Here is a 27,958-nt window from a genome sequence, read left to right on the forward strand (position 1 = left end):
ATGTTGGGACAAATTTAGCAATTCTTAAATGGATTCTTTTGAAAGAGAATGCTCCTTTGGCTATACAAGTTCCAGTAAGATTGTTAGAAAGTCAGTCCTATTACCTTGCAGTAATATCTCATACATCGTTAAAGTGAAATTTAATTGATTGGTTGTTACAGATTGAGGGGGAAGTTATTACATCAAATTCCCTGTTCCAGTGCTAGTCATTGTTTCACACCATTTGGCCCTTCCCACCCTGATAATCCTTTTGGTCAGAACAGATGCTTGCCTGCTGCTCAAACCATCTTGCTTAGTTTATGGATTCTCTGGCCATTCTATCCCCATGTGACTGCGTGTCATCCAAGTTTTCTACTCTAATCTCATTCTGATCATCACCACTATATATTTATTCTTATCTTTTCTTCAGGGCCCTTGCCCCCAGTGCCTTGCCACATTTTAAAATCTCCTGGAAACTATTGCTGTTTCTTTAAGAGAGCAGATATTGTTACGGTAGCTTTAAGAGCTTAAATGGAAAGTCGAGGGGTAAATCTAGTTCACCAGTAGTTGGAAATGACAGTTGAGAAATAGTCAGATGTGAAGTACTTCTCCCTATAGAGTCAGGGAGGTGGTGTGTCTGTGTGGGGCAGGCATGTATGTGTATGGGTATGTGTATATTCTTTGATCAATGACAAGTCGTCAAGATCTATGTCTGCATGTATGAGTGAGACAGGGAGAGAAAGACAGAGAGTCAGAGAAAGAGAGAATGAGACAGACAGACAGACAGACAGAGAGTCACAGAGAGATAGAGATAGAAGACAGGCAGAAACACCCACCCCGGAGAGAGAAAGGGGGGGTGAGGGAGAGAGGGAGAGAAGGAGAGAGGGAAGGAGGGAGGAAGGGGGAGAGGGAGAGAGGGAGGGAGGGAGAGAGGGAAGGAGGGAGGGAGGGAAGGAGGGAGAGAGGGAAGGAGAGCGAGGGGGGACAGGAAGGAAAGGGAGAGAGATCTTTTTTTTAATGAGAACTATGTTGTGCTATTTTATGAGGAAGTCTTATACAGAAAATATTCTATACAGATCTTGAGAAAAACTGAAAGAATGTTTTCTGCCATTACTGAAGAGAATGTAAAGAGACAAAATACCAATTTCAAGGAGAAATATTGAGAAGATGTTAAACAGACTTTATGATTTGGAGGGAGTTGAATAATTTGAGACTATTTCCATATAAGTGAAGAGAAGCCAGCTACTGTAATTTTGAGGGTTTTCAAAGACTTTGGCAATGACATTGGTCACAGCCCAAATGATGTATTTATTTATACATATATCTTTATGTTTATTGCTGATTATTTTATGTAAATAATATATCTAATATTTGATATTTATATAAATTAATAAATAATAGTAATAACAATTTGGAAAGGATGTTTCTCTGGTTCATTGCATAATTAATATTTAATGGATTAGAGCTAATTAGTTGATTGATAAGAAATTGTAAATTTGTTGATAAGAAATACATTTTCCAACATATGCCTAGATTATTATAGCTCTTGGGATTAATAAGTTGAATATATAGCAATGAAGCAAGTGGCAGGTCAAGGCTGGGCCACCTATGAGTGAGTGTTGTCAGATTCCAGACCCTACTTGTGCCTGATACATATGGTATCTATTTTCAAAAAAGAAAAACAAAACAAAACAAAACAAAATACATTTTATTTTCTTTGTGATATCATGTCCTCTTTGGTCTCTATATTTTAAATTTGCTTATTCTATTCCATTTTATTTCTTATTCCATTTGATCTAGTCATTTCCTCCTCTTTCAAATATCCTTCTGCTTTTGGATTTTCATAAAACTTTAGCAACATTTTCATTTTATATGTTTTTTGCATCAGACTATCTCCACCTTGCTGCATTTTTTTGGTGGTGTAGGGTAATAGAAAAGTTTGAAGTGGGAGTCAAGAGCCCTGGGTTCCAACTCCACTGTAGGTGGATACCAGCTAGGTGACCTTATGTAATGCACCTACTCTTCCAGAGAATTTTCCCACCATCTACTTCAGATGTTTGTGGTAAAAAAGTGCTTTGCAAACCTTAAAGTATTATATCAACACCATTATCATTATTATTAATTATAAAGTAAAGAAAGAAATACAAGGCATAAACTATTCTTTCCTTTAAAGAATTGCTATGTAGTTGAAGAGACAAAAGACACATATGGAAGAAAATAAATAGGAGAATATTCTATGGAATTTCACTATGAATTGAGTATAAAAGTCCTAAATTATATAAATAATTTCATACTAGGACACTATGTGATAAAATGTTAATTTTCTGGCATAGACAATATAAGCAAACCACTTTTTTTTTTAAAAGTGAAAGCAGTGTGGCCTGACCTCATTAAAGAAGGCTTGATGAGGGAGGTGAAGTGTGATCTGGAAGGACAGATAGGGCAAATACTAATAAGCATAAAGGAGAGGACTGGACATAAGCCACAGCGTTATTACCATAGGGACAGAGATGGTGTATGGGAGGGACAATAAAGGAAAGCATATGAAATGGACAGAGGATTTGTATTAGAAAAGAGGAAGCAAAAGGCTCGATGGTTAGGTGGGTCATATTATGAAGCAATTTGAATGTCAGGTTGAGGAATTTGTATTTGACAGCGTCAGGAAATAGATGGTAAAGTCCAGGTACTGTCCATGGTCTAAAGCTGTCAGAGCTAAGGAAACACTGTCCAGGTGCTGAAAGACACATGTGCTTTTGGTAATGTAATAGCCATGGCAGCTGCAAATCATTATCCCAGAACACAGTGTCCTTCTTTTAGTAAGCCCTATACCATCAGCTATAAAGATAAGAAGTACAAACTGGTTATTTGCAATAGCTGCTGCCCCAGACTGTTGCTAGAGTTTGTCCAAGTGGTGGCTCTGAGAACTGACATTTTGCCAAAAGGGTGTGGTCTATGTTACTGATTGCACACATGCCAGCCAGTACTTAGGCTCTTGCATGAAACTTGAGCCTTTACTGATATCTAACAATAGAGAGCTAACCCCATAGGGCATCAAAATAGACAGTCAGTGTAGGTTGACAGGGTTAAAACTACAAATTTGAGAAGAAAGAATTACATTATTTCCTTAATGTTAACAGGACACACAAACCTTGAAGTCACTGTTACTATGCAATATGGAATTATGGCTTCTATTTGTAAGTAACTGATTTCTCTAATGCAATGTTTATACTTCACTTTCCTTTCTGGAAACACATTTATGTAAGATTGGTGCTATGGTTACATGATTTATGTATCTGTCATCCATGGAGCAGGATAGCTAAGTTTGCAGAGGCTTATCACTACCTTGACATTAGGTTTCTCTGCCAGCAATTCACAGACACCATCTCTTAAGGCAATGAGAAGCTGTTATTTGATTTGTGTCTGATGATCATAGGAACACAGAGATGGAGCTAGAAAGAACCTTAGAGGTCATCAAATTCAGCCCCTTCAATTTATAATTGGGAAAAGTGAAGCCCAGAAATAAGAAGTGACTTGTCTAAGGTCCCACTACAGGAGAGGGGGGATTCAAACCAAAGTCCTATGTCTCCAAGTTCCCTGCTCTTTTCTGCCCACCATGCTTCCCCCACACTTCACCTCCCCCCAGCCAAGGTGGGGAATACCCATGTAGAAGAAATCATAGATCCTTGAAGTACTAAAATATTGATTAAATGTAATATAAGAAATGGTTATGAAGGCTTAAAAGGAAAAGTTAAACTGGTTTATGTCCTGGACAGCCTCTACTGTACAAAATAGAGTTGTGGAAAGAATTAAAGATAATTGAAACTCAATAAATTGCCTTCCTATCCTCACTATTGACCGTGCCAGGGCTCTTGCCCTTTTCATTTTCTTTTTCCTGAATAGTACACTGTTGTGCCCTTTTGAGTCCAAATTCAGATTAAATTATTAGAAACTCCTTTATGGTACACAATACAGATATTGACAAGCCAACCATCTCTTTTGTAATAGGCTGACTCCCCCCCCCCCATCAAGGGTCACTGACTCATAGGGGAAAAAAAACCAATCAGAGGTCACATACAAGTGAATAAATTTAATTCATGGATCATCAAAGAAATATAAGGTGTTTACCTAATCTACATTTTGGATTAATAACTGGGAAAATAAAATGTTATTCAATAGTTAAGGATGCACCTCCCTTCCCCTACCGACGTAGTAAACTCAGGTATGGAACAATGTATTTGTCACAAAATCACAGAATCAGTGAATTAGAAAGTTTGAAGTCAGAAAGTCAATAAGCATTTATTAGTGCTTAATATGATCAAGGTGGGCAGCTTGGTGGTGAAGTGGATAGAATGCTGGACCTGGAGTCAGAAAGACTCATCTTTCTGAGTTCAAATCTGGCCTTAGACACTTACTAGTTGTGTGACTCTGGGCAAGTCACTTAACCCTATTTGCCTCAATTTCTTCATCTGTAAAAGGAGCTGGAGAAGGAAGTGGCAACTAACTTCAGTTACCAAGAAAACCCCAAATGGGGTCATAGGGAGTCAGACACTACTGAAAAATGACTGAACAGTAGCAACAACGTGTCAAGGACTATACTAATGACCTGGGAATACAAACAAAACCAAAAACAGCTCCTGCCCCTAGGAATACACATTCTAATGGCTTCAGTTGACCAATGAGTCTAGAACCTCTGTACAAAGAGAATGAGGTATAAATAAATAATAATTGTTAAAAATTTCAATGTCATATCCTAGTAGTATGTAAATTCTTCAAAGGAAGAAATCATTTAGGGTTTTTTTTTAATATTCCCAGCACTTTTAAATGCTTGTTGAAATGAATTGATATTGTGATGAATTAAGAGACTAGAAAAGGGAAGAAAATATAAGGTAGGTAGAAGAAGGTAAGGACTGGGAAAACATGGAACAAACAGAATGAAGAGAAAAAGAAAAACAGGAGAAAAAGCAGAAGGGAGGGATCAAAACAGAGGTGGCAAGGTTAAAGATCAAAGAAAAAAAGGAAAGATGAAAGTAAAAGACAAAGGAAGGTATAGCAGATTCTAAAGTGAGTATATTTGTTTAAACTAAACTGATCTTGATCACTTGGAAGGGTAGGTATTAGAGTTATCACATCTTATCATTGACTTTTGAAATTCTGATTAGTTTCTCAGAAGTTTAGAAACTACCTTCTTATTGGAGGAAAATCTTTAGGTGGAAACATTTTCAAACTTAATTTATTTCAGAAATAAAAATGATCTCCACCATAGAACTCTAAAAGTTTGGACATAAATGAAGAAATAATTGAGGTTTTACAATTTACTTTGGTACGTTACAGGTGTTGATTGATTTATTAGCTCTCATTGGAAGTCTTTTTAATATTTGCAACCCGTTCGATTGCATATCTTTGTTCTTTAAGCAAAGAAATTAAGTTTTGTGTCTTTGCACAGTGGCTGGAGGTATTAAGTTATTAAAGCTTAAAACTGCTCCCAAACTTTTGGGATACCCTGTATTTAGAGCTAATACTTATATAAAATCTATCATATTGGTTTAGTTAGGTACTAGAGGGTGTACATATGTGAATACAAACACAGGAACTTATACTATTTCAACAATTTCCAACAATAGTATTCCAACAATTTTCTGCTGAAAATTCTTTTTGACCTCATTTAAAAGTGCACCTGAAGAGAATCAGTGTATACAAGTCTCATGAAGAAATTGGCCAGGGCAGCTAGGTGATGCAGTGGATAGAGCACTGGCCCTGGAGTCAGGAGGACCCAGCTCAAATCAGGCCTCAGACACTTGATACTTACTAGCTGTGTGACCCTGGGCAAGTCACTTAACTGCATTGCTTAGCCAAAACAAAAAACAAACAAACAAAAAAACTCAAAAAAAAAAAGAAATCAGTCTAAGTACTTTATATTCATACCTCATTTTTTGAGTTCAATTTGTGTGGTATATCCCAATCACCTATTCTGCTCACCAGACAACTGCAAGTGATATTTGGCTGTTTCCAAAAATTAAATCTGTCCTCACAGTTGAAAGATTTACTACCAGTGGGGATACTCGAAGGAATGAGGAGTAGCTTCTGAAGGGAGTTCACACCTCATACTTGAGGATTAAAAAAAATTATGCAACAGCAATTTGGAGAATAGTGGCAAGCATTAATTGAGAACCATCAAGTACTGGGAAAAGCTATCAACTTAGTGTTAGAAGGGCTGAGTCTGAAGTGAACAGAAGCACAGAACAATTTATACTACAACACTAATATTAGAAAAACGAATCATTTTGAGGAATTGTATAAATAGATGAAAAGTGAAATGAGCTGAACCAAGAGAAAAATTTATGTAATGACAATAGCACTGTAAAAATAACTTTGAAACCTATCAATACACTGACCATTTACAATTCCAAAGAACCAATGAAGAAACATGCTATCCATGATGAAGAGGTGATGGATTTATGGTTCAGAATGAGAAGTATATTTTTGCATACAGCCTTTGAGGAATTTTATTTGCTTCACTATATATAGATTTATTACAAGATAATTTGTTTCCCCCCCAATGGAGTGAGGTGCAGGAGGAAGGAAAAATCTGTTATTATTTTTTTAATACAGAGTGGGAGGTGCTACATGTAAAATGTTGAATGTACTTTCAAATGAGGTGACTATTATTGATTTTACTTAACTCTTTTACAAGGGACTTTTTATGAAATGAGAGTAACGTGTAAATGTAATGTAAAAACAAAATACATTAGTGAAACTTAAAGTCAAAGAAAACTTTTTAAAAGTACAAACTATGTGACTACAAGCAAGCCATTTTTGTCTCTCTGAGTCTTAATATTCTTGTGTCAAATGGGGAGAATGATACCTCTGCTCTCTATGTCACTAAGTTGTAAAGGAAAGCACTTTATATATTTAAAAGTACTAGACCCATACAAGTTATTATTATGCATTTCTTTATAAAGTACAGAGTACTTTATAGACCTTATTGTTTCCAATCCTTTCATGTAGCTAATACAGGTATTATCATTCCCATTTTTCAGCTGATTGAACAGAGGATCCAAGAGTATAATTGATTTGATGAAGTGGAAAGACCACTTTCCTTGGAGTCAGAAGATCAGGGTTCAGATCCCACCTTTGACACTTGCTACCCACGTGATTCTAGGTAAGTCACTGAATTTTTCTGAGACTCAGTTTCCTTCTCTGTAAAATAAGGCTGTTGGATTAGAAATCTGCTACTCTCCCTGGACCTATGATCCAATTACTTATTCATGGTTATACTGCTAGGGTAAAATGTCTAGTAAATAGTAGAAACAGTAGGGTGGGTTACAAGAATCTTTAGAAGCAAACCCTTTAGTGGTCTAGAAAAGCTGCAAAGTCTCATCTGGGAAAATCTAAGAGCCCAAAACAAAATCTGATGCGTTTCAGCATTAGTGGGCATGGTCTAGCTAGGACATAAGAACTTCATTACACTCAATGCAGATTACACAACCTGACTAATTTTTATTAATGTGGTTTATTTTTTACATAATATACATTTATAGATTACCCCCACTTCATGAGGACTTTCTTGTAACAAAGCAAAACAGTTAAGTAAAAATAACAGTACAGTGAATTCACCTCAAAGTGCATGCAACATTCCACATCTGTAGCACCCCCTACCTCTCAATTAAAAAAAAATTAACATTAACAGAAATCTCTTTTATTTCCCTTCCACCACTCCCCATACCACTGGAAAGAAAGAAAAGAAAAACAAATTTATTGTAACAAATATGCAATTGTAACAAAAAACAAATATTGCTTGATGCAAATTCACTCAATGGCTATATACAAAAATATATGTCTCATTCTATGTTCTAAATGCATCAACTCTCTAATGATGGGCAACTTTCATCATCTGTCTTTGAGAATTAAGAATGGTCATTATATGGCTCCTACTTCTCACAGCTTTCAAAGTTATTTGTTTTTACAGTATTGTTGTTATTGTATAAATTGTTCTCCTGGGCTGAATAAGTTGTGGTGTATGAATGTGAGAAGCATTATTGTGCTGTAAGAGATGAGGAAATAGATGACTACAGAAAAGCATGGTAAGACTATATGAACTAATGCAAAATAAAGTGAGCAGAAGCAGGAGAACTAGTTATGCTGTGAATATTATAAAAATGAAGACTTTTTGGATTTTTTCTAGCCTGATGAAGAATGAAATGAGCAGAGCCACTAACATGATTTAAAGAAGTAGGCTCACTCTACTAGGTGTGGACTGGTTGGGTTTAGTTGAAACTGCTTGCTAACTTGATCAGCTTTTCTTACAAACCTTCTATTCACAACGGGAAATGGCAATTACAGGACAATGAATAGCATTGATTCTGGGATGACTAACCTAGCTTATAAAATTCTTTGCCAGCATGAAACAATCAATAATTATAAAAGCCACATGTCAGGGTATGATCATAAATATTTTAATGGTAGCTCAATTTCCCAGCGTAATCTCAAGTTTGCTGCAAAAATCAGACAATAGACTTTAGAAATCAAGGAAGGCCAGTAACAATTGCAGACTCTGTCCAGTCACACAGACACCAGGTTGGTTCAGGTCTTCATAGCCTCTTCATTGGGTTATTGAGATTGCTTTTTAATGGATCTCCTTGCCTCCAATCTCTCCAACCTCCATTCCATTTCTCTGCCACTGCCAAGGTCCAGGTATGTCACTATGCCAACTCTAAGACCTCCAATAACTCTTTATTGCCACTAGAATCAACCAACTAATCAAATATTTTATTAAGCCTCCCTTATTTGCCAAATATTGTGCCAAGTGCTGGTGATACAAAGACAAAATTGCGATAGTTCCTGCTCTCCAAGTGCTGATATTCTACTAGGGGCAGGGTAGGTGGGGGTGAGGATATGATGCTATGTGTTGGGCACTGTGCCAGATGTCAGAACACAAATATGAAGAATGAAACAATCCTGACTTTCAAGGAGCTTACAATAGAAACAACTTAGACTCATTCTAAGGAATTAGCTAATCTATTTCCAGCATGAATTCATTCTACTTCCTTCGCCACATTATTCATTCCAGCAAACAGGTTTATTGGCTCTTCTTCACTCTCAATCTATTTTTTCTCAACTTTGGGCACTTAGCACAGACCATCATCCCTCATAGCCCAAATACATTATCTCCACCAGGTTAAGTGACTTGCCCAGGGCCACACAGCTAGTAAGTGTTATGTGTCTGAGGCTGGATTTGAACTCAGGTCCTCCTGAATCCAGGGCCGGTGCTCTATCCACTGCGCCACCTAGCTGTCCCCATTCTCTTTCTTCTAAACACAGTGTAAGTGTTGCCTTTTCCATGAAGCTTTCCTTGATGCTCCAACCCTCTTTTCTCCCTCAAAAGCAATCTCTGTGTCCTCGATTTTCTTATAGCACTTCATCTTGACTCTTCCTGTGCCCTTACTTGATTCTAGTTTTATTATCACTTAAGCAGTCTTTTAGATCATAAGGTCCTTATGCAAGAGCTATAAAACTGGGCATATGCTCAGCAATATCACTACTAGCTATATATCCCAAAGAAATCATAAAAAAGGAAAAGGACTAATATGTACAAAAATATTTATAGCAGCTCTTTTTGTGGTGGCAAAGAATTGGAAATTGAGGGGATGCCCATTAATTGCGAATGGCTGAACAAGTTGTGGTGTATGAATGTTACGGAATACTATTGTGCTATAAGAAATAATGAGCAGGCAGATTGCAGAAAAACCTGGAAAGATGTACATGAACTGATGCTGAGTGAAATGAGCAGAACCAGGAGAACATTGTACATAGTAAAAGACACATTGTGTGATAATGATCAACTTTAATAGTCAGCTCTTCTCAGCAATACAATGATCCAAGACAACTCCAAAAGACTCATGATGGAAAATGCTATCCACATCCAGAGAAAGAACTATGGATTCTGAATGCAGATGGAAGCATACTATATTCTCCTTTTTGTTTTTTCTTTCTCTTGGTTTTTCCGTTTTGTTCTGATTCTTTACAAAATCACTAATGTGGACTTATGTTTTATATGATTGTACTTGTACAGCCTATACCAGATTGCTTCCCATCTTGGGGAGTAAAGAGGGAGAAAAAATTTGGAACTCAAAATCTTATAAAAGTGAATGCTGAAAGCTAAAATAATAATAATAATGATAATAATAAATAGATCATAGGGTCCTTAGAAACAACATCGTATTTATCTTGGTTATGCCCAGTACTGAGCATCAGGCCCTACCTAGAGTAAGTGCCTAAGAAGTCTTTGTTGAATAGTGGAAGGAAACAGGTGAGACAAATGCACAAAGGAACAATCAGGAATAAATCCGAGGGATAACAGTAATCATGAACTAGGTTGGCATTTAGCTCCTGTAATTGTTAATATCCCACAAGCCAGACAAAACTGAACTTGGATGCCTGAGCTACCACACAGCAGGGCTATGTATTTCCTTAGCTTGAGCAGTGGAAGGAAATGGATCAGTCAGTGGTTTAATGACAGCATACCACTGACTGCTCACAAAATGTGCCATCAGCCCAGAATTCAGCTCCTGTTAAACACTGAAACTTCAGGTAAGAATTTCAGCCTTTGAAGGGAGCCACCATCTAGTCCAATCCACACCTGGAGAAAAATCCCCTCTGTAATCCCTGATGAGGGTCATCCAGCTTTTATTGAAAGCCTCTAGTGAGAGAGGGAGAAGTCACTATACCTCCAGCTGCAGACATCTGCACTTTCGAATAGCTCTGATCACCAAGCTTCCCTTTGCATTAAGCCTAAATTTGGCCATCTCACACTTTCACCCACTGCTTCTGGTTCTGGCCTCTGTGGCCAAGCTTCACAATCCTCCTTCCACATGACAACACTTCTTAAGTACATAAAGGCGTTTACCATGTCCTTTCCTAAGTCTTCTCCAGGCTAAACACCTCCAATTCCTTTAACTAAGTCACTCTGTGACGGATTTCAAGGCCTGTTATTCTGATCCTCCTCCTCCTGACATTATTATTCAGCTAATCCTTCTTAGAAGGAATACAAAACATACACCCCAACAATCCAGATGTAATATTACCAGCTGCTTAAGGCAGAGTACAAAGGGACCTCCTTTATCCTGGACACTCTGTCTTTCTTATTACATCCTAAGATTAAATTCGTTTTTTGGCTATCCCATCACTTTGTTGACTCATGATAAGCTTGCAATCCACTAACACCTCCAGATACTTTTGAGAGTAGAGTCTAGCCAGGACTTTCCTATCTTGTTTTTTTTTTTATGCTTATTGCAACAGGCAGATTCTTCTGTACATCTGGAATGGTGAAGCTTTGGTGATGAGATACCATGAAGCATTTAAAGTATTTTTTTTAAAGTTCTGGATAGAGGCAGAGAAATGGGGTAAACTGGTAAACCTGTAGATTCTATGAATTTCCCTGCATGCAGTCAGATGAGTAAATGCATCTGGAAATGAACATTAGTTGGGTAAGGGGACTCTTTTTTCATGATGATCATTTTAAATTATTACTAATAACCAACATTTGTAGAATATGTTAGGTTTTTAAAGTAATTTATAATTATACCATTTGCTTCTCACAACAACATTGTTGGAGTAATGGAAGAACCATTATTATTTCGATTTTTTGCAGGTGAGGAAAAAGAAGATTAGGGACATTTAAATGACTGGCTCACCACAATAAGAAGTAGGATTTACATCCAAGTCTCTCCTGACTACAAGTCCAGCACTCTTGCTACTTTTCAGTCAATAGACATTTATTATGCACTTACTATGTGCCAGTATTTCTGTTGGGATTTATATTTGGGTTGAATTGTTAATGTGGTGAGTGAGAGAGTGACAATCCTATTATTTCAATATAGATTTCTTTAGTATTTGTCTCTGGCATTTGCTTAGGCTGCTGAGCCTCTCAAGATCCAAATACTTCAGAAAATGTGCTATCTTGGTTCTCCAGTAAGAGAATAAAACTATAGGCTTAGTCTTCTCAGCAATACAATAATACAAGACAATTCCAAAAGACTCGTGATGGGCATTACTATCAACATCCAGAGAAAGAACTATGGAGTCTGAATGCAGATTGAAGCATATTATTTTCACTTTTTTTCTTTCTCATTATTTTCCCCTTTTGTTCTGATTCTTCTTTCACAACATGACTAATGTGGAGATATGTTTAATATGACTGTACATGTATAACCTTTATCAGATTGCTTGCCGTCTTGGGGAGGGGGGAGAGAAGGGAGAGAGAAAAATTTGGAACTCAAAATTTTATAAACATGAATGCTGAAAACTATCTTTATATGTAATTGAAAAACTAAAATACTATTAAGATTTAAAAAAGCTAGTAAGTATCTGGGTTAGGATTTTAAGCCAGGTTTTCCCAACTTCAGATCCAGTGATCCATCCATCACATTGTAAGATTTGACAATCGACTGGATATGGTGGGTGAAGGAGGAAGAAGATTCATGGGCATTTCTGAAGTTAGGAACCATGGTAATTGGATGAAGAATAAGATAATGGCTCTATGAACAAAAACAGGGGAGTTGAAAGGAGAGATAGATTTGGGGAAGGGGAGAATGATGAGTTCAGTTTGGTTATGGAAAATTGAGTTTGAAGTACTTATTGGATATCTCAAAAGATAGCCCATATGGGAAAGGAAGGAGAAAATATTTGACAGAAAGAATATGAGTAACATACTAGTGATGACTATTTCATTCAGTATGTTGCTGACCCAACCGAGAACCGAGAAGCTTCTATAGTGACCAAGTTATTGGAGGATATGTATTTCTTGGTATATGATTTCCATGTCAGGATCCATTCTACTCTAGATGTCAGAATCAAGGTCTAAATAGAGATATATGCCTTACCATTCTCAGAGATATCATCAGCCAGTGTTTTAATTGCACATTATTGAATTTACTAAGAACCTTGATGTCTGAGAAGACCCAGTAGGCTCAAAATCTGCCATTTCTAGGGCATGGGGATGCTACTAAGAATTACGGCATTACTCCATACCTGTTTATGTTTGGACAAGAGCCACGTTTACCTCTTAACTTGTGCTTTAGAGTTTCAGAAGACAGAGAAGACATGGAGACTTATAACCAGTTATGTCTTTTGGACAAATTCATTTGAAAGAGGACAACCTCCTAAGTATGGCCTCAGATAGAAAAGGAACAAGTGACTGTATGAAATTCAAGTTCAGGATAATGTACAAAGCTCCAACAGAGGGGATAGATTTCCATTAAGAAAATTTGGTGTTCTGGGCTAGGCCTGAATCAGGTTAGTCCACTGCTAATTTAGGTTTGATACGGGAATAAAATGAGATATTTGTTAAAAAAAAAAAAGAGAACAAAATTAAACATGATTTTTATTTCCATACAGGGGCTTCTTGGGTAGTCTGGATGAAGATGCAAAGATTATTTATAATTCACACAGATCTTGCTCTCTGGACCACAAGTACTAACCCAGGAATTGGTCAGCCACCCTAGAGCTACCTGAGCCCAGATCAGGTCCTTTGGGTTTCCTTTAGACCACACATGTCTTTTCAGATTGCTTAAAGACTCTGAATGCACAAAGGGACTCATTGACATGTTGTCAAGCCATTTCGCCTTACCTCTTTGGTCTTCTATTCCAAGAAATACCCTAGAAATGGACCAGAATGAAATAAAGGCAAATCCTAAAATCTGATGCTGCTGCTTCAACAAAATAGAGTTGTTATCAAGACCCCAGCACTTGAGGCAGCAACATGGTGTAGTGGGTAGAATAAGCTTCTAGGCAAGAAGATCAAGGTCCAAATTCTGACATTAACACTTCTTAGCTGAGTGACAATAGGCAAGTCAAGTTTCTTCTCTGAGTCACAATTTCCTAGTTTGTAAAATAGGGCTAATAGCATATCATCCATCCCACAGAATTGTTGAGAGGCTCTAATGAGGTAACAAATGTAAAATATTGCACATACTTTAAAGCACCATGTGCATAAGTTATTATTTTTGTTGTGTTGTTGTGGTTTTTTATTGTCATTTTCATAGCTACTACTGTGTGATACTATACTCTTCGTATTATTGGTTCTAGTGTTGTAAATCCTTTTGGGGGTTCTTATTAAACCTTCAGATGTGATCCAACATGGCCCCCATAATAAGAAATGCCATGTCATCACAGGCTTCAACAGAAAAATATTCTTGTGTTTTTACAAACTGAGATCTCATTAGATAGGAATTAATATATTAATAATTAATTAATTAATATATAGGCAGAACATAAAATGAATCTACCAGCTGATAAATCATTCTTCTCTCACAAATCATATCCTCTCTGCCCATTAAAAACTGTGTCCTCTAGATCCGTGCTTTTTCAGCATTCTCTTGTTCTTTTTTTTTTTTGCTAGATATCATTTTCCTCCAAACTCTTGGTTATTAGGTTTTAAAAAAAAGCACCCCTTATTCTTCCTGGGGTTATCAGCTTTTCATCACAGATTTGTATTATATCTACATACACATATCCATATGTATATATTCAGATTGCTCTAGTTTTCTTTCTTAGAAATCATTTCCCACCTGAGATCCCCATTTTCGATCTCTCTGCCAGGAGGCCTATATTAGAGTAGTTTAGAAATAAAGAACTTCAAAATATAAAATGATCATTTGCTAACATTTTCATCTCAAAGGTGATAATGTTCTCAACACGAAGTCAAGGAACATTTACTTATTTATTGAATTTGTACCCTATCTATTTCCAAAAATGATTTTCACTTACATTAAACATAATGTAAAAAAGAACAATTAGCATTAAGAATAGTTAAAAACAATTAAAGGAATAGAGGAATGCATATTATCAAGCACTTAAGATTAATTATGATGGTCAGGCATTAAGTTTAATTCTGAGTTTTTGGATAATTATATCTGACAACTTGAGTTTGTAGCTTCCCAGTCTATACTGAAAAGGAATATGAAAAAATGGAATACATTATCCATGAGTTGGTGCTGTTTACTGGTGAGTTTATAAGCTAAATTTTCTTTTTGCTATTAAAGAAAGAGCTTGCACCACAGAGAACACATTAGCCTCTCTAAGCCAAATCTAGAAGCTATCATTGCGATTCCACATTTGACCAAAGGTGGGGACAAGTAATTGGAGAAAGAAGTATTCTTTAAGCTACTATGGCTTAGTTTTGGGTAGCAAAGAGAGAATCTATGTTCCTATAGTTCCCTTTGATGAAAGAAAGAATAGCCCAGATGACATGCATGTATATCTAGTCTAGATTCTGCTAGGCATACAAATTTACCTTGATCCTTAAAGATTGATCTGAGAAACACACACATTTTGAATGCTCTGTTTCTCGGATTAGCCTCAGTAGCAGCATATGAACTCTCCAGAAAGATTTGTTTATGCAAACAAATGGAAAGAAGGGAGAAACTCCTAAAACCTGTATAAATCGATGCACTCCTGAAGAAGCCTTTGGCATGCACAAATTTAGACATCTTTCCCTTATCCTTTCTCCTTGCCTTTCACTGGCACCAAAGGCACTGTTTTGATCTCCTTGAAAAGATTACAACTAGTTCCAGCATTTTTTTAGCCCCTAATTCACTTTGCTCATTTGTGAAATACCCATTTGTACCTCTGTGACTAGAAAGTCTGTTCTATCATTGTGAATTACTTTTCCATTATTGATTGATTTCCTTTAAAATAGAATTTTACCAAATAGGCTTTATTCTTTACCCAGACCTATTAAATTTACTCTCCTCTTCTGATTTAATTCTAAAACACTCTTATCTAACAGCAAAAACAATTTGACTACTTACAGGCAATTGGGAGACTGCACAAAATACACTAGGCTAAATTAAGTTTCTGCAGCCCCTTAAGATACATAATTCTTTTAAAAATTCAGGTAATTTAATTATCCAGAAGTAGGGATGAGATGAAAAAGCAACAGTACCTTCTAGGTTATAAACCACGGGGCTTAAAATACTCATACCAGTTGTTAAAACGAAATGGCTCACAATCATGACATGCACAGATTTGCTATTTAAATTGTATATAGCTTGCTTTCTATAGATTTGTTTGTGTATTGTCTCCCCCACTAGATTGTAAGCTCCTTGGGGGCAGGGACTATGTTTTGCTTCTTTTTATATCCCCAGCAAAGTGCCTGACATACGGTAGCTGCTTAAGAAGTGATTACTGATTAAAAGTTTATTGATTGATGGACACTGAAGAATGAATATTTTTAATTAGGATGGGGGTGCCAGTAAAGGTTAGATGTATTAGTGCCTATCTGAAGAAACTGGCTTACTTGAAAGGCAAATTGCACCTTCCCAAGTGCAGAGAACAATGTTATTCATGACTTAAGCCACTGTGGAATCCATTTAAAAAGAAAATGCTTTTATTGAGTTCAAAAACAATTATGCTAATCACTCTGAACTTGAAGGAACTTTAAAAATTAATTTCATTTTAGAATATTACTGTCAAAAATAATAGATTTTTAAAAATTAACTTCACATTTGAAATTCTGTTTTTTTTTTTCACAACTCAAAATAAATGAGATTTTTGGTGGCTTTTCTCTGTCCTTGTGCAAGTCTCATTTGCTAAACTTCAAATTAGCTAGTTTTATCAAAGGGGCAATAGCTATTATAATGATTCATCTTGTGTTAGCACCCTTGGGGAGACTGTGCAACTGAACTCAGAGGCTGGAAGGGAGCAAATATGACTATAATGTTGAGAGAATGCAGTGACCTTCCTACTAAGACTGTATCAGTTATTGTATTTAAACCTGGAAAGTCAATTCAGTCATTGCTAGTATATGTGACACTGGCCCCTTGTGAGTCTATGGACTCAGTGTCATAGATTGGAGAGCCTTGTTAATTACAGCTAGGGTGATATAGAGCATCAGAGTCTAGGCAACACTGACATGGGGCAGGAGTCTGTGGTGACTGTCCTCAAGTCCAGTAAAAGCTGAAGTTATAGACCTGTTAGAAGCACCTCACCTTTAGGGGCATACCCCATAGGGGTTAAGGGCTGGGACATTTTGTTTTGTTTGTTTCTCTTTGTTTTCTTTATTTTTGATGATTACACCACAAATAAAACAAACCTGTTGATCCCACTTTACAGATGGGAACTAATTAAGTAGCTATATGCTGAAATGAGTGACTTTAAAATATTTTCAAACAGATGCTAGTGCTGTATAGATATAAGGTGAGATGCTGAATTATTCTTGTAGCTAGCAATTCCAGATCAGAGGTAATTTGAAAGAGATCATATGTGCTGTTTAAACCCTGATATCACCAGGGTTCTTCTCTGTAGACTCACAACTCCTGACCCGTCTGAATGTGGAGAAAAGATGAAACAACCACTGGCCTACCTGGGGCGATTTCAAAGAGGTGCTTCCCTGGTTCCTCAGGATTGGGAAGGAGCTCAGTCACCTGATTCCCTTGGAGTGGAATAAATCCCTAAAATGGACACAAAAACACAAACATAAAGTGGGTGTAAGGAGGAGGAAGGAACAGAATAATGACCAGTCACAAATAAGAGGGCTAAAGGTTCAGGGCCACAGTATGATTGGCTCAGTATTTCCTATATTCTGTGAGATAGAAGGTTTATATGAAAGAAGATTTTAACTAGATTAAGAAACTAGAGTTACCAATATCTACAATTAAAAACTCAGCTCCTTAATCTGCATAAGGGTCACATAGCTAGTGGGGACTGATCAGCAGTGAATATTAGTGATGCTGCTGCTGCTGCTGCTGATGATGATGGTGACTATGGTGCATCTAAAGGCACAGTAGATAGAGTCCTGGATTTGGAGTCAGAAAGACCTGAGTTCAGCCCCTATATCAGTCACTTCTTAGCTTTGTGACTCTGGAAGAGTCATTAAATCCTGCCGGTCTCAGCTTCCTCACCTGTAAAATGGGGATAACAATTTAATACTCACAACAACTCTCAAAGGTCTGCTGTGAAGATCAAATAAGATAACAAAGATGACATGTTTGACCTTATAGTCCTCTATAAATGATGATAGTGAATTCTGATAACAATGACACCTTCCAGTTGGTGGTCTGTCTCTACATATCCACCCCTGGCTCTATGCAGACATCAAAGGGCCAACATCCTCTTTGACCTCTTTGAGGAGATCATGCTGCCAGGCTCTGCTTGCCTCAGTTACCAGTTTTAATCAATAATAATCTCCATACAACAGCAATGACTTGGTTTCCCTTCATCAATATACAGATCAGACATCAAACACCATCTAGACCCTTTAATTCTTCTTTAGCTGGATTGTCATTTGTACTGTCCCATCTGCGAAGAGAATTTCTAAATTTGTTTTTAAATAGCTTTAGAAATGAGACCTACAAATGGAAAGGTTCCACTGTAGGCTGGGCCAATCAATTCCAATCAAGTCTCTTTTAGGATTGTCATTACCTTCACATACCTTACTTACACATACCCAGTTACACTATCCTGTAATTTAATAGAAATCAATAAATATTCATTAAATGCTTACTATACGCCTGGCACTGAGCTAGGTGCTGGAGATAGACAAAAAGTAGGGAGGGGAAAAAAGAGAAAAAATGAAAAGAAACAATTTCTACTCTCAAGGACCTTATGGCCCATCATAGCAAAATGGACTACAAACACTTACTTTTCCAAAATGCCAGGAAAAGGCCCCTTGTAGCCTTTGGAATCTCATGTTTTAGGAGAGCAAGAAAACTACATTTTTCATCCTAGCTGTATTATACCTTTCAACATCATAGATTTCTGCACAAATGCTTTAATTGGAGAAATTAAAGTAATAACCCAAAGATCCAGATGATAAGAATTGTCATCAAATCAGGTTCTTACTTTCTTCATAACTCAGAAATGACTAGGAAGAAATAAGTGCAGAAGCAACTCTTAAGCTGGGAAGGTTTTCTATTGGGAGGCTAAGTTATAATTCATCATTGATTCATTGAAAGTCAGGTTCTATCTCTGGCTCCAATCCTGAGTGGCCTTGCAACTTTGAGCTGATCTTTTATCTTTCTACCCCAGTGTTTCCCATCTATAAAATGGGACTAAACAATGACCTCTTCAAAGTGTTAATATAACCTCAAATCATGAGAGGCAGTGTAATAGAGAGGAAGCTATAGTGAATAAAACCCCAAGAAACAAAGTTTCCAAGTAATTAATAATCAATTTAACATCCTTCCTGTTGGTGTAACTCCAAGTAAGTTCCTTTGCCTCTTTGGTTCTCAGTATCTTCATCTGTAAAATAAGGGAGTCGGGCTGGATGACCTCGATGGTCCCTTCTAGTTATAAATTTATGATCTTTTGTATGGAAAATCCATCTTGGAGAAGCTAGGTGTTACAGTGGATAGAGCACTGGCCCTGAAGTCAATAAGATCTGAGTTCAAATCTGGCCTCAGACCAAACATTGACACTTACTAGCTGTGTGATCCTGGGCAAATCATTTAACCCCAATTGCCTTAAAAAAAAAAAGAAAAGAAAAAGAAAATCCATCTTGCTCATAGTAGTGGTGACTTTGTTTTCAAAATATATTTTGTTACGCTAGGTGGCACAGCAGATAGAGTGCCAAGCCTGGTGTCAGGAAGACTCATATTCCTGAGTTCAAATCTGGCATTAGATACTTGCTAGCTGTGTGACCCTGGGCAAGTCACTGAACCCTGTTTGCTTCAGTTCCTCATCTATAAAACAAGCTGGAGAAGGAAATAGCAAACTACTCCAATATGTTTGCCAAGAAAACCCCAAATGGGGTCATGAAAAGTTGGACACAACTGAAAAACGACTGAACAACAACAACAGCAGATGTTTTCTGACTGTAAATAATAAATCATTCTGGTGTTTCAGAATATGCAACAGCTGCTCTTTGTGTCTCATTCATTTTTTTCCATCTAAATTGTTGTTGTTCCATCATTTCTATCATGTGCATGGCCTTGTAACTACAAGGTGGTCAATAAATATTAGTTGAATGGACAAGTTCATGGATAATTCAACTCAAATCAATGTAAAGCTTTCATTTCAAATTCAAGATTCTAATAGCTTTCTTTTCTCTTATTTCATGTGTTTTCTTATTGCCATTCAACTATCTCTGACTTCTAAGCTAACTTGCTTTTTTATCTATGGGCATTATATCGACACCAACAATACAAGAGCCAATTTACAAAGATGGAAGTGGAATTTGCCACCTCATTTAGCCCAAATGGGGTCACAAAGGGTTGGACATGCCTGAAAATGACTGAACAACAGTGGCTGACTCTAACATATCCAGCAAGTAGTTGCCCACCTTCTTCAAAGGATGGGAAACTTACCACCAATTTTGGACATTTCTAATTGTAAGGAAGTTGTTGTTGACATGAGATTTAATTTGCCTTTTTATAACTTCCAAACGTTGCTCTTGGTTCTGGACCTGGGGCCATTAACAACCAATTCTTTGAGTCCATCTAGTTCTGATGTCATCTGATTGCGTTATTGCCTGATCTAAATCTTTCCATCTTCTCCACCAAAATAGTATGAATTATTTAATCGGTCTGGGTAAATTACATTCATAGCCTCCTCCTCATGTACGTCTTTAGTAATCTTATTGAAAAAAGGAAATGAGATGTCTGCCATGACCTGTTCTTGATGAAGCCATGTTGGCTCTTTGTAATTACTGCTTCCATTTCTAGATGCTAACCAACTATCCCTTTAATGACATACCCTAGAATCCAGTAGAATTCAACCCAATTCAGGAAGCATTTACTTATCACCTACTATGTGTTACAGATGCAAACACAACAACGAAACCAGTCTCTGTCCTCAAAGAGCTTGAATTTTATTCAGGGGAGAGGGATGGATAACATGTACATAGGTAAGTGAAGATAAAATTCTCTGGTGCATTGGGTAATTCTTCTATGAATGCTTATTGGAGGGCATTATTTGCACATAGGGAGAATGTGTGGATGGACTACATTCTGCAGAGATTTGAATCCACGTTAATGAGAACACATCTGGTGAAGAATGGAAGTCCTCCTAATGAAAGGATGTTGCTGCTGATTTGCCATGATTTTGAGTAGCTTTCTATTAGTGACAAGTATACATAGGGACATTTATGCTCTTTCACCCAATTTCCCTTGTGATTTAACTACATGTATCTGTAAAATTTCTTTCTGGGCTTAAGGTCCCACAGGGAGTAGAGAAATGGATTTTTTTCTTATTGTAAAACTAATTGACTCCTATGAGGATTGGCTCTGAACCTTGCCTCATTAACCCTAATGCCAAATGGGTTAGATCCAACTAACAAAGGGACATAGAAATGGAAGTAAAAAGTCAACCTTTGAGGCCAAATGGTATAGTCCAATTTGAAAAGGCTTTTCCTGCAACTATTGTGTTATGTATCCTTAAACAGCTTTTCAAAATATCTGAAAAATCTGAAAATGTCAAAAGCACCCTAGAAATCACAAGAAAAGGATAAGCACTAGGGAATTCAGAGGGAATGAAAAGCACCACAACACCTCCTTGCATAGAAAATGTGCTCTATCCTATGTTATTCACTTGTCTCTGTCTGTGACCCCATGGACCATACTGTCCATGGGGTTTTCTTGGCAAAGATATTGGAATGGTTTTCCATTTGCTACTCCAGTGGATTAAGGCAAACAAAGGTTAAGTGATTTGCCCAGGGTCACACAGCTAGTGCATGTCTGAGGCCAGATTTGAACTCAGGAAGATGAATCTTCTTGACTCCAGGCTTGGTAGTCTATCCACTGCACCACCTAGCTGCTCTCCTACCCTCACAGCTAGTATCATCTTTTAACAAGAAGATGAAATTACCACATGACTCTAATTCAACATCTGTGTGATACATAGAAGTATAACTTCCTTTACTTTGTGACTCTGGAAGCATAACAGAAAGATCAGTGCTAGATGATTCAAGAGGAGGTTATACTGCTATGACATCACCCAGGCAGGAACATTTTTAACAGCTGATCAGCATGGTGATAGGGGATATGCTTTTTTTTTACCCTTAGGACCATGTTAGACACAACCTATGGAATCAAATATAGTAACAGGAATGATTCTTGGTCTCATTCTTTAATTGCCAGTATAGCACATTGAGGAAATCCTTCAACTCATTGAGTGGGTCCCCCAGAGAAGTCTAACAGAGGTTCAAGGTACTCCATGGGTCTATATTCACTCAAAGCCATAGCTCATTTGTCCTTAACAAGTTTTCACATCTTTAATTGTCAGCTGAGTAAAGATACAATTAACGTTCAAAGCTAAGGCATTTAATAAAATAATATAGTAAAAAAAGTGGGAATAAAACATTTCCCTCATAAACTAGGAGTACAGCCTCCCATAAATATGCATCCAATCAATGGGAAAGGCACACATAAAGGAAGCATGTGGCTAGAGTGGATGTGTAAGGAGAAAGATAACAATCTAATTCTGCAGAGATACCTCCTGACAATGTCCTCACTTGCTCCCACTGGGAAAATCCTCTGCAAGTCTCTTTTCCTGGATGCTGTTCCACCAGATGCAGGTTGCATAGCCTCCGCTGGCTAATGATTTCGCAGTTCCAGTCTCTGAGTGATGCCTCCAGGCACAGTTCTACTGGACACATACATGACTGTGGAATGTCGAACTTCTCTTTGGTTCCAGCATCTGGCTTCAGCAAAAGGCCTTGGCTACAGGACTTAAGGATCTGGAACAAGGGGCAGCAGTGTCTCTACAATTGAGGTCATAGGGTGTGTTTGACTTTTTCATGAGGACAGTGGACTTTGCCACACTCTATCAGTTCAGAGACCAAAGGCTTTTTTTTTTTTTTAGAGATCTTTTAGAAAAACAGTCTTTCTTGCTTCTGCCATGGGAGGAGAGCAATAGCTTCCCCTAGGAGGAGAGGAAAAAAAACCCAGAACTTCATGGCTTTTTTTCCTTGAGGAGTAAATTGTTTTGTCTCTTTCAGAGTCCTATATACAAGGCCTCTCTTCTACGGCAAAATTCTTTGCCTCAGGCACCAAGTTCTTTAGAATAGAGAGAAAAGACACTCTTTGCTAAGTTGCTAGAACCCTCAGACTCCTCTCTCTTTTGAAGTGGACATCACATCTTGGTCCAAGGACTTGAGTCTCTGAAGGAGACCTTTCCTTAGTTTTGTTAAACTTTCCCTGTACCTGATGATTTTGATTTCTGAAGGCTAGACTAAACCTAGTTATCATATATGAAGAAGCTACTCTGATCATAGCAGAACACATCTGCCTTCAGTTCTGAAACATTTCTTTCATACAAATTTCTTAGGGTGGCACCCCCAACTCCCAAAGATGACTTTGACTCATTCAAGGAAGTGTGCAGGCCTTGGTCGCGTTCAGTTCTGATTATTCGATTCATTTTTTTAAATGATTTTTTTTGTTTCTGTTTTTTACCTAGTTAAGTTATCAGAGCTAAAATGGAACAGGCCCAACCTCCACCCTTACATTAGGATCATAGATTTAGAGCTGAAAGTGACAGTATTGAGTCTAAGCTTTTGTGTCCAGCCTTCTCATTTTACAGAACTGAGACCTAAAGGGGTTAGGTGACTGGCCCAGTAATGAAACTTTGTCCTCCTGACTTGAAGTCTAGCAACTTCTGAAGTTGATTGTCTACCCACTGCACCACCTAGCTATCTCTAACTTCCCCCAGTTCCTCAAATCTAAAACTCCTTCTACTCTCCCATGTGGCCTGGCACACACACAAACACACACCACACACACACACACACACACACACAGAGCTAAACTCAGAGGTCAAGGTTATTGCCTCACTTGATGACAATCCTGACCTTTCATCCATATATAAGCCTATCCAAATGGTGGAGGCTTTGAGTTAATTCTTATACTAGTAAAGAAGAACACTTGTAGTCAACTTGTGTGAAGAGTAGGGGAAACAGAAAAGTATTCTGAATGTGTTGTTATTGTCTTGTATTTCTTCTCAAAGTATGAATGGAGAAGGTTGAGGCATGACTTTAGAAATCTCCTTATTAATGATTCAGTGGGTCCAAATCCTGTTGTTCAATGTGGAGTGACATGAGAATGATGAGCAATCTGACAAGTCTTGTTGGTCATTCTCCTTTAATTTCTTCAGGCCATCCTTACCCGAACCATTCTTTCAGTCTGAATGTTTGTGGAAGGCTGATGAGGAGTAAAGGTGACAGCTTAGATAAGACTCCTGTCTACAAGTCCCTTAAACTCAAGTGCAATAAGTATAGGCCTATCATCAGAAATGATAGTATGTGGCTGCCTGAAGAGCAAATAACTGATATAGAGCTATGATTGCTGCTACTACAGGGACATAAGGTGGGACTAGGGTAACTCTGTCTTTTATTTGGAGCTTTTCCTGATCCTCCAGCTTCTGGACTGATACATCCCAAAATTATATTATATTTATTTTGTCTATATTCTGAACCCACAGTATATGAAGCAATCCTTTCCACTGAAGACAAAACAATCTCCAAGGCCCCTGCCTCCCAAGGAGAACGGCTATATATACTTCCTACTCTCTTTTGTTACTCCCTGACCACTCCTCTATCACCCTCCTTCACTGACCTTTTCTTTTTTGAAGAACATATAGCTCACTCATCCCACCTCTTTACCATCCTTATTGCTATTATCTACTAACATTAAGGTTTTTGCTCTAACTTTTTCAATGACTTTGAGATGGTTCATGGTCTTCCTCTCCACTCCCTGTCATCACCCCCATGATCCTGCTAAGAATTGGAACATGTAATTCTTCATCCTTGTCAACTCTATCCACTTCCTTCTCTTTAACCACATGTGCAAACAGTCATACCATAGATATCTACCATCTCACAGAATTGTGTCACTTCCAAAGTATAAAACTATGAAATTCCACCTCTACAATCTCCTATCCTACCTCTCCAAGCTCATCCACACTAAAATTATCATGACCTTTAGTCCTTTCCCTTATCCTTGATCTCTAAATCCATCACAGCTACTCTGGTTTCACTTACCTTCATACCTAACTTAGAAACCATGGTTGGCCACATTCATACTTCAATAGCTACTACATCACCTCCTAAGTTGTATCTTCTCCAGGTTAAATGTACCCATTTCCCTCAACTGGTCTTCATGAGGCATGGTCCCTTCCTCTGAACATGATTTAGCTTCTCTATGCCCTTTCAAAATTATTTTTCAAAAAATATCGTTATACTCTGGATGTTGTTTTACCAGGGCAAAGTGAATCAAGAATCTTAATCTCCTTTTCTGGACACTGTGAGAAAGTTGTCTTAATGCACCTCAAGACTTCATTAATTTTAATTTTGGCTATCATAGCATAGTGTTGAGTCTTATCTAGTTATTTGTAGCCCACCAAAACCCCTTGATCTTTCTCTCATGATCTATTGGGTAGCCCCTCCTATACTTCTGAAGATGATTTTTTCAATCTCCATGTAGGATCTTACATATTTTTATTAAATTTCATCTTATAACATTTGGCCTTATGACATGTTTTAACATTCCCATACCCGGTCTCCATACTCCAGCCAAACCTTCATCAACCTCCTCCCACTCCCTCAAAGTCACTGTGACCGTAGGCTTCTATCCTTTTGTTCATATTGGTCCCTATCCCTAGAATACCCTCCTCTTTGTCTTCACCTTGTGAATTCTTCCTCATTCTTCAAAGTTCATTTCAAATGCTAACATTTCTAGCAAATCTTCCTGGATCTTTCCTCCTCAGTAAATTCCTCCTCAGAATTCATATACAATTGCATTTTGTTCTGTCGCTCCCTAATTTATTATGTAAAACTGTTTATTATCATTGCGTGTGTTGGTGTTTTATCCCCTATTAGTCTGCTAACTATTTCAAAGGCAGGGGTCACATCTTAGCTGAAAGTAGTAAGTTCATCAGTACTTTGCACAGAGAAAGTGCATAATGTTTATTGTTCAGGGATGGTAATACTTGTGTCAACATGCCTAGGGCTCATTTTTCTAGTCTTTGGAGCTATGCAAGCCCCCTGATGATGGTTATATGTCTTTAATTTTCTGTTATTTATTATTTAGCAGGTTTTCCATGTATATGTGTATATGTGCATGCATGAATACTTGTGTTGTCTCTGCTGTTTACTCAAATGTAATACATGCTATCCCATAGAGGTTTTGGATGATTTAATTCATCATTAATTTAGCTTCTAGCAAGGTCAGTAATGCAGCTTAAGTGACTGATGTGCATGGACACATCAATCTGTCTGCATTTAGCGCTGCTTCCTTCCCAAGGATGGTCGCCATCCCAATCAATAGAATCTCCCATCTGAGCTTTTTTTTCCTATCTGTCCTTACTCCTATTAGTTCATTAGCCATGTGTTTTGCTAAATGTCAATGAGACAAGAAAGCAGTATGAAACTATTAACCACAGGGCATATAAACATATTGGTTTCGAAAGCCAATAACTAGGGGAAAGACAGACAACAAAACAAGAAATGAATTAGCCATAAAGATGGCTGCACAGATGTATAGGGGTAGACAGTGATGGGATAGTAGTTCATAAGAAAAGGTCATAGGATTTTAGTATGTACAGTATAATGTGACTACTCTGAAAGCTCATGCAAACTGTTCCGTACTTAATATAAGTATTATGTTCAGACAAAAAAGGTGGTGGCAATGTGGTAATAAAGCTATAACTAGAATTTTTTCCACGTTAAGGTAATCACCATGAACAATCACGAAAACTGACACGAATCACACCTCAGGTGAACAAGGAGAAGCAGGAAGGAGGTAAGACATTGGACTATGGTAGAGAGTCAGAAGCTCTGGGACATAAGTATAAGGCTGCTACTAGGGAGGTAGGGTGATGGAATAGGACAAGGTAGGGGAAAAGTTGACTCCAGTCTAGCATCTGGTAGCATTTTCTTATAAACTAGATTTTCTGGCTAACTGAGAAGTAATGTGATATGGGGGATAAATGTATGGTCTTAGAATCAGGAAGATATGGGTCAAGTCTTATCTCTTACAGGCGGACTGTGTGACCATGGCCAAATTATGTAACCTCTATGTGGCCAAAGCCATTTACAATTGGCCAACTTTCTGTAACTTATGGTCTTAGACAGTTGTCAATTTGCATTTTTGGATGTAATTTCAACACTAGGCATTCTCCAACCTAATGAAATTAAGACAAAAATTTTTAAAAATTCTTGCCAGCCAGAAACTAATCTCTTTTGTTTCTGTACTGCTGAAGCATTACAAGCATTGCCCAATGCCTTTTAAATTTGATACCTTGGTTCAAAGTCCTGATCATTCTATCCTAGTGATAGCTCTATATAATAGTTCTGCTATACTTTTCTCTAGCCAGACCATGCTTAGAATGTTGAATTCAGTTCAGAGTGCCAGATTTCAGAAGGAACCTTGATGAACTAGATCACATTATGAAATAGGTGATTAGGATAGAAAAGGATACAAAACTCTTTCCTATGAGAAATGGCTGAAGGAGTTGGTAACACTCAGCCTAGAGAAGAGAAGCACTGGGAGAGACATCACCATGGCTTTATTTAAAGGTTTGTCACGTAGAAGATGGATCGGGCTTGTTCTTTATAGTTTTACAGTATATATAACTCTCTGATCCAGACACTGGCTTCTTTTCTGGTCCTTGTACAAGATTCTCTATCCCCCCACTTGGTAAATTTTCACTTACTGTTCCCCATGCTTGCAATTCTCATGAAAGCTAGAATGATGTGGTAGAGAAAGGGCTAATTTTGGAGTCAAGAAAACCTGGATTTAAATTTGGCCTTTGACACATACTCACTGTTGGCCATGGATGTATCAATTAATCTCTTAGTACTCAGCCAATTCCCTAAAATAAGTTGCCAATATATGTCAGCAGAGAGAGTTTCCATACCAGAAGTTTCTAACATCACTGAAATCACAACTAAACTCTCAGGCTATGTCCTCCCTACCCCTAACCTCTACAATTATGGTTTTATCTTTTCTCTTTTATGGTGGACAAAAGTTCCGTGAGGCCAGGGTTTACACAA

At 37.6% G+C, this 27,958-nt stretch overlaps 1 protein-coding gene across 2 annotated transcripts in view; it reads right to left on the minus strand.

Annotated features, from left to right (window-relative positions):
• Window positions 1–27,958, minus strand: part of ARHGAP22 (Rho GTPase activating protein 22) — a 353,201-nt gene that overhangs the window by 249,543 nt on the left and 75,700 nt on the right. For both annotated transcript variants that reach the window (XM_078150900.1, XM_020997089.2), the window contains exon 3: window positions 17,339–17,426. In XM_078150900.1, coding sequence (XP_078007026.1) covers window positions 17,339–17,426 — 88 coding nt within the window. The remainder of the gene's footprint in view (window positions 1–17,338; window positions 17,427–27,958) is intronic.

Source organism: Phascolarctos cinereus, unplaced genomic scaffold (assembly GCF_003287225.1).
Source record: "Phascolarctos cinereus isolate Bilbo 61053 unplaced genomic scaffold, phaCin_HiC Scaffold_3;HRSCAF=262, whole genome shotgun sequence".
Taxonomy (NCBI): domain Eukaryota; kingdom Metazoa; phylum Chordata; class Mammalia; order Diprotodontia; family Phascolarctidae; genus Phascolarctos; species Phascolarctos cinereus.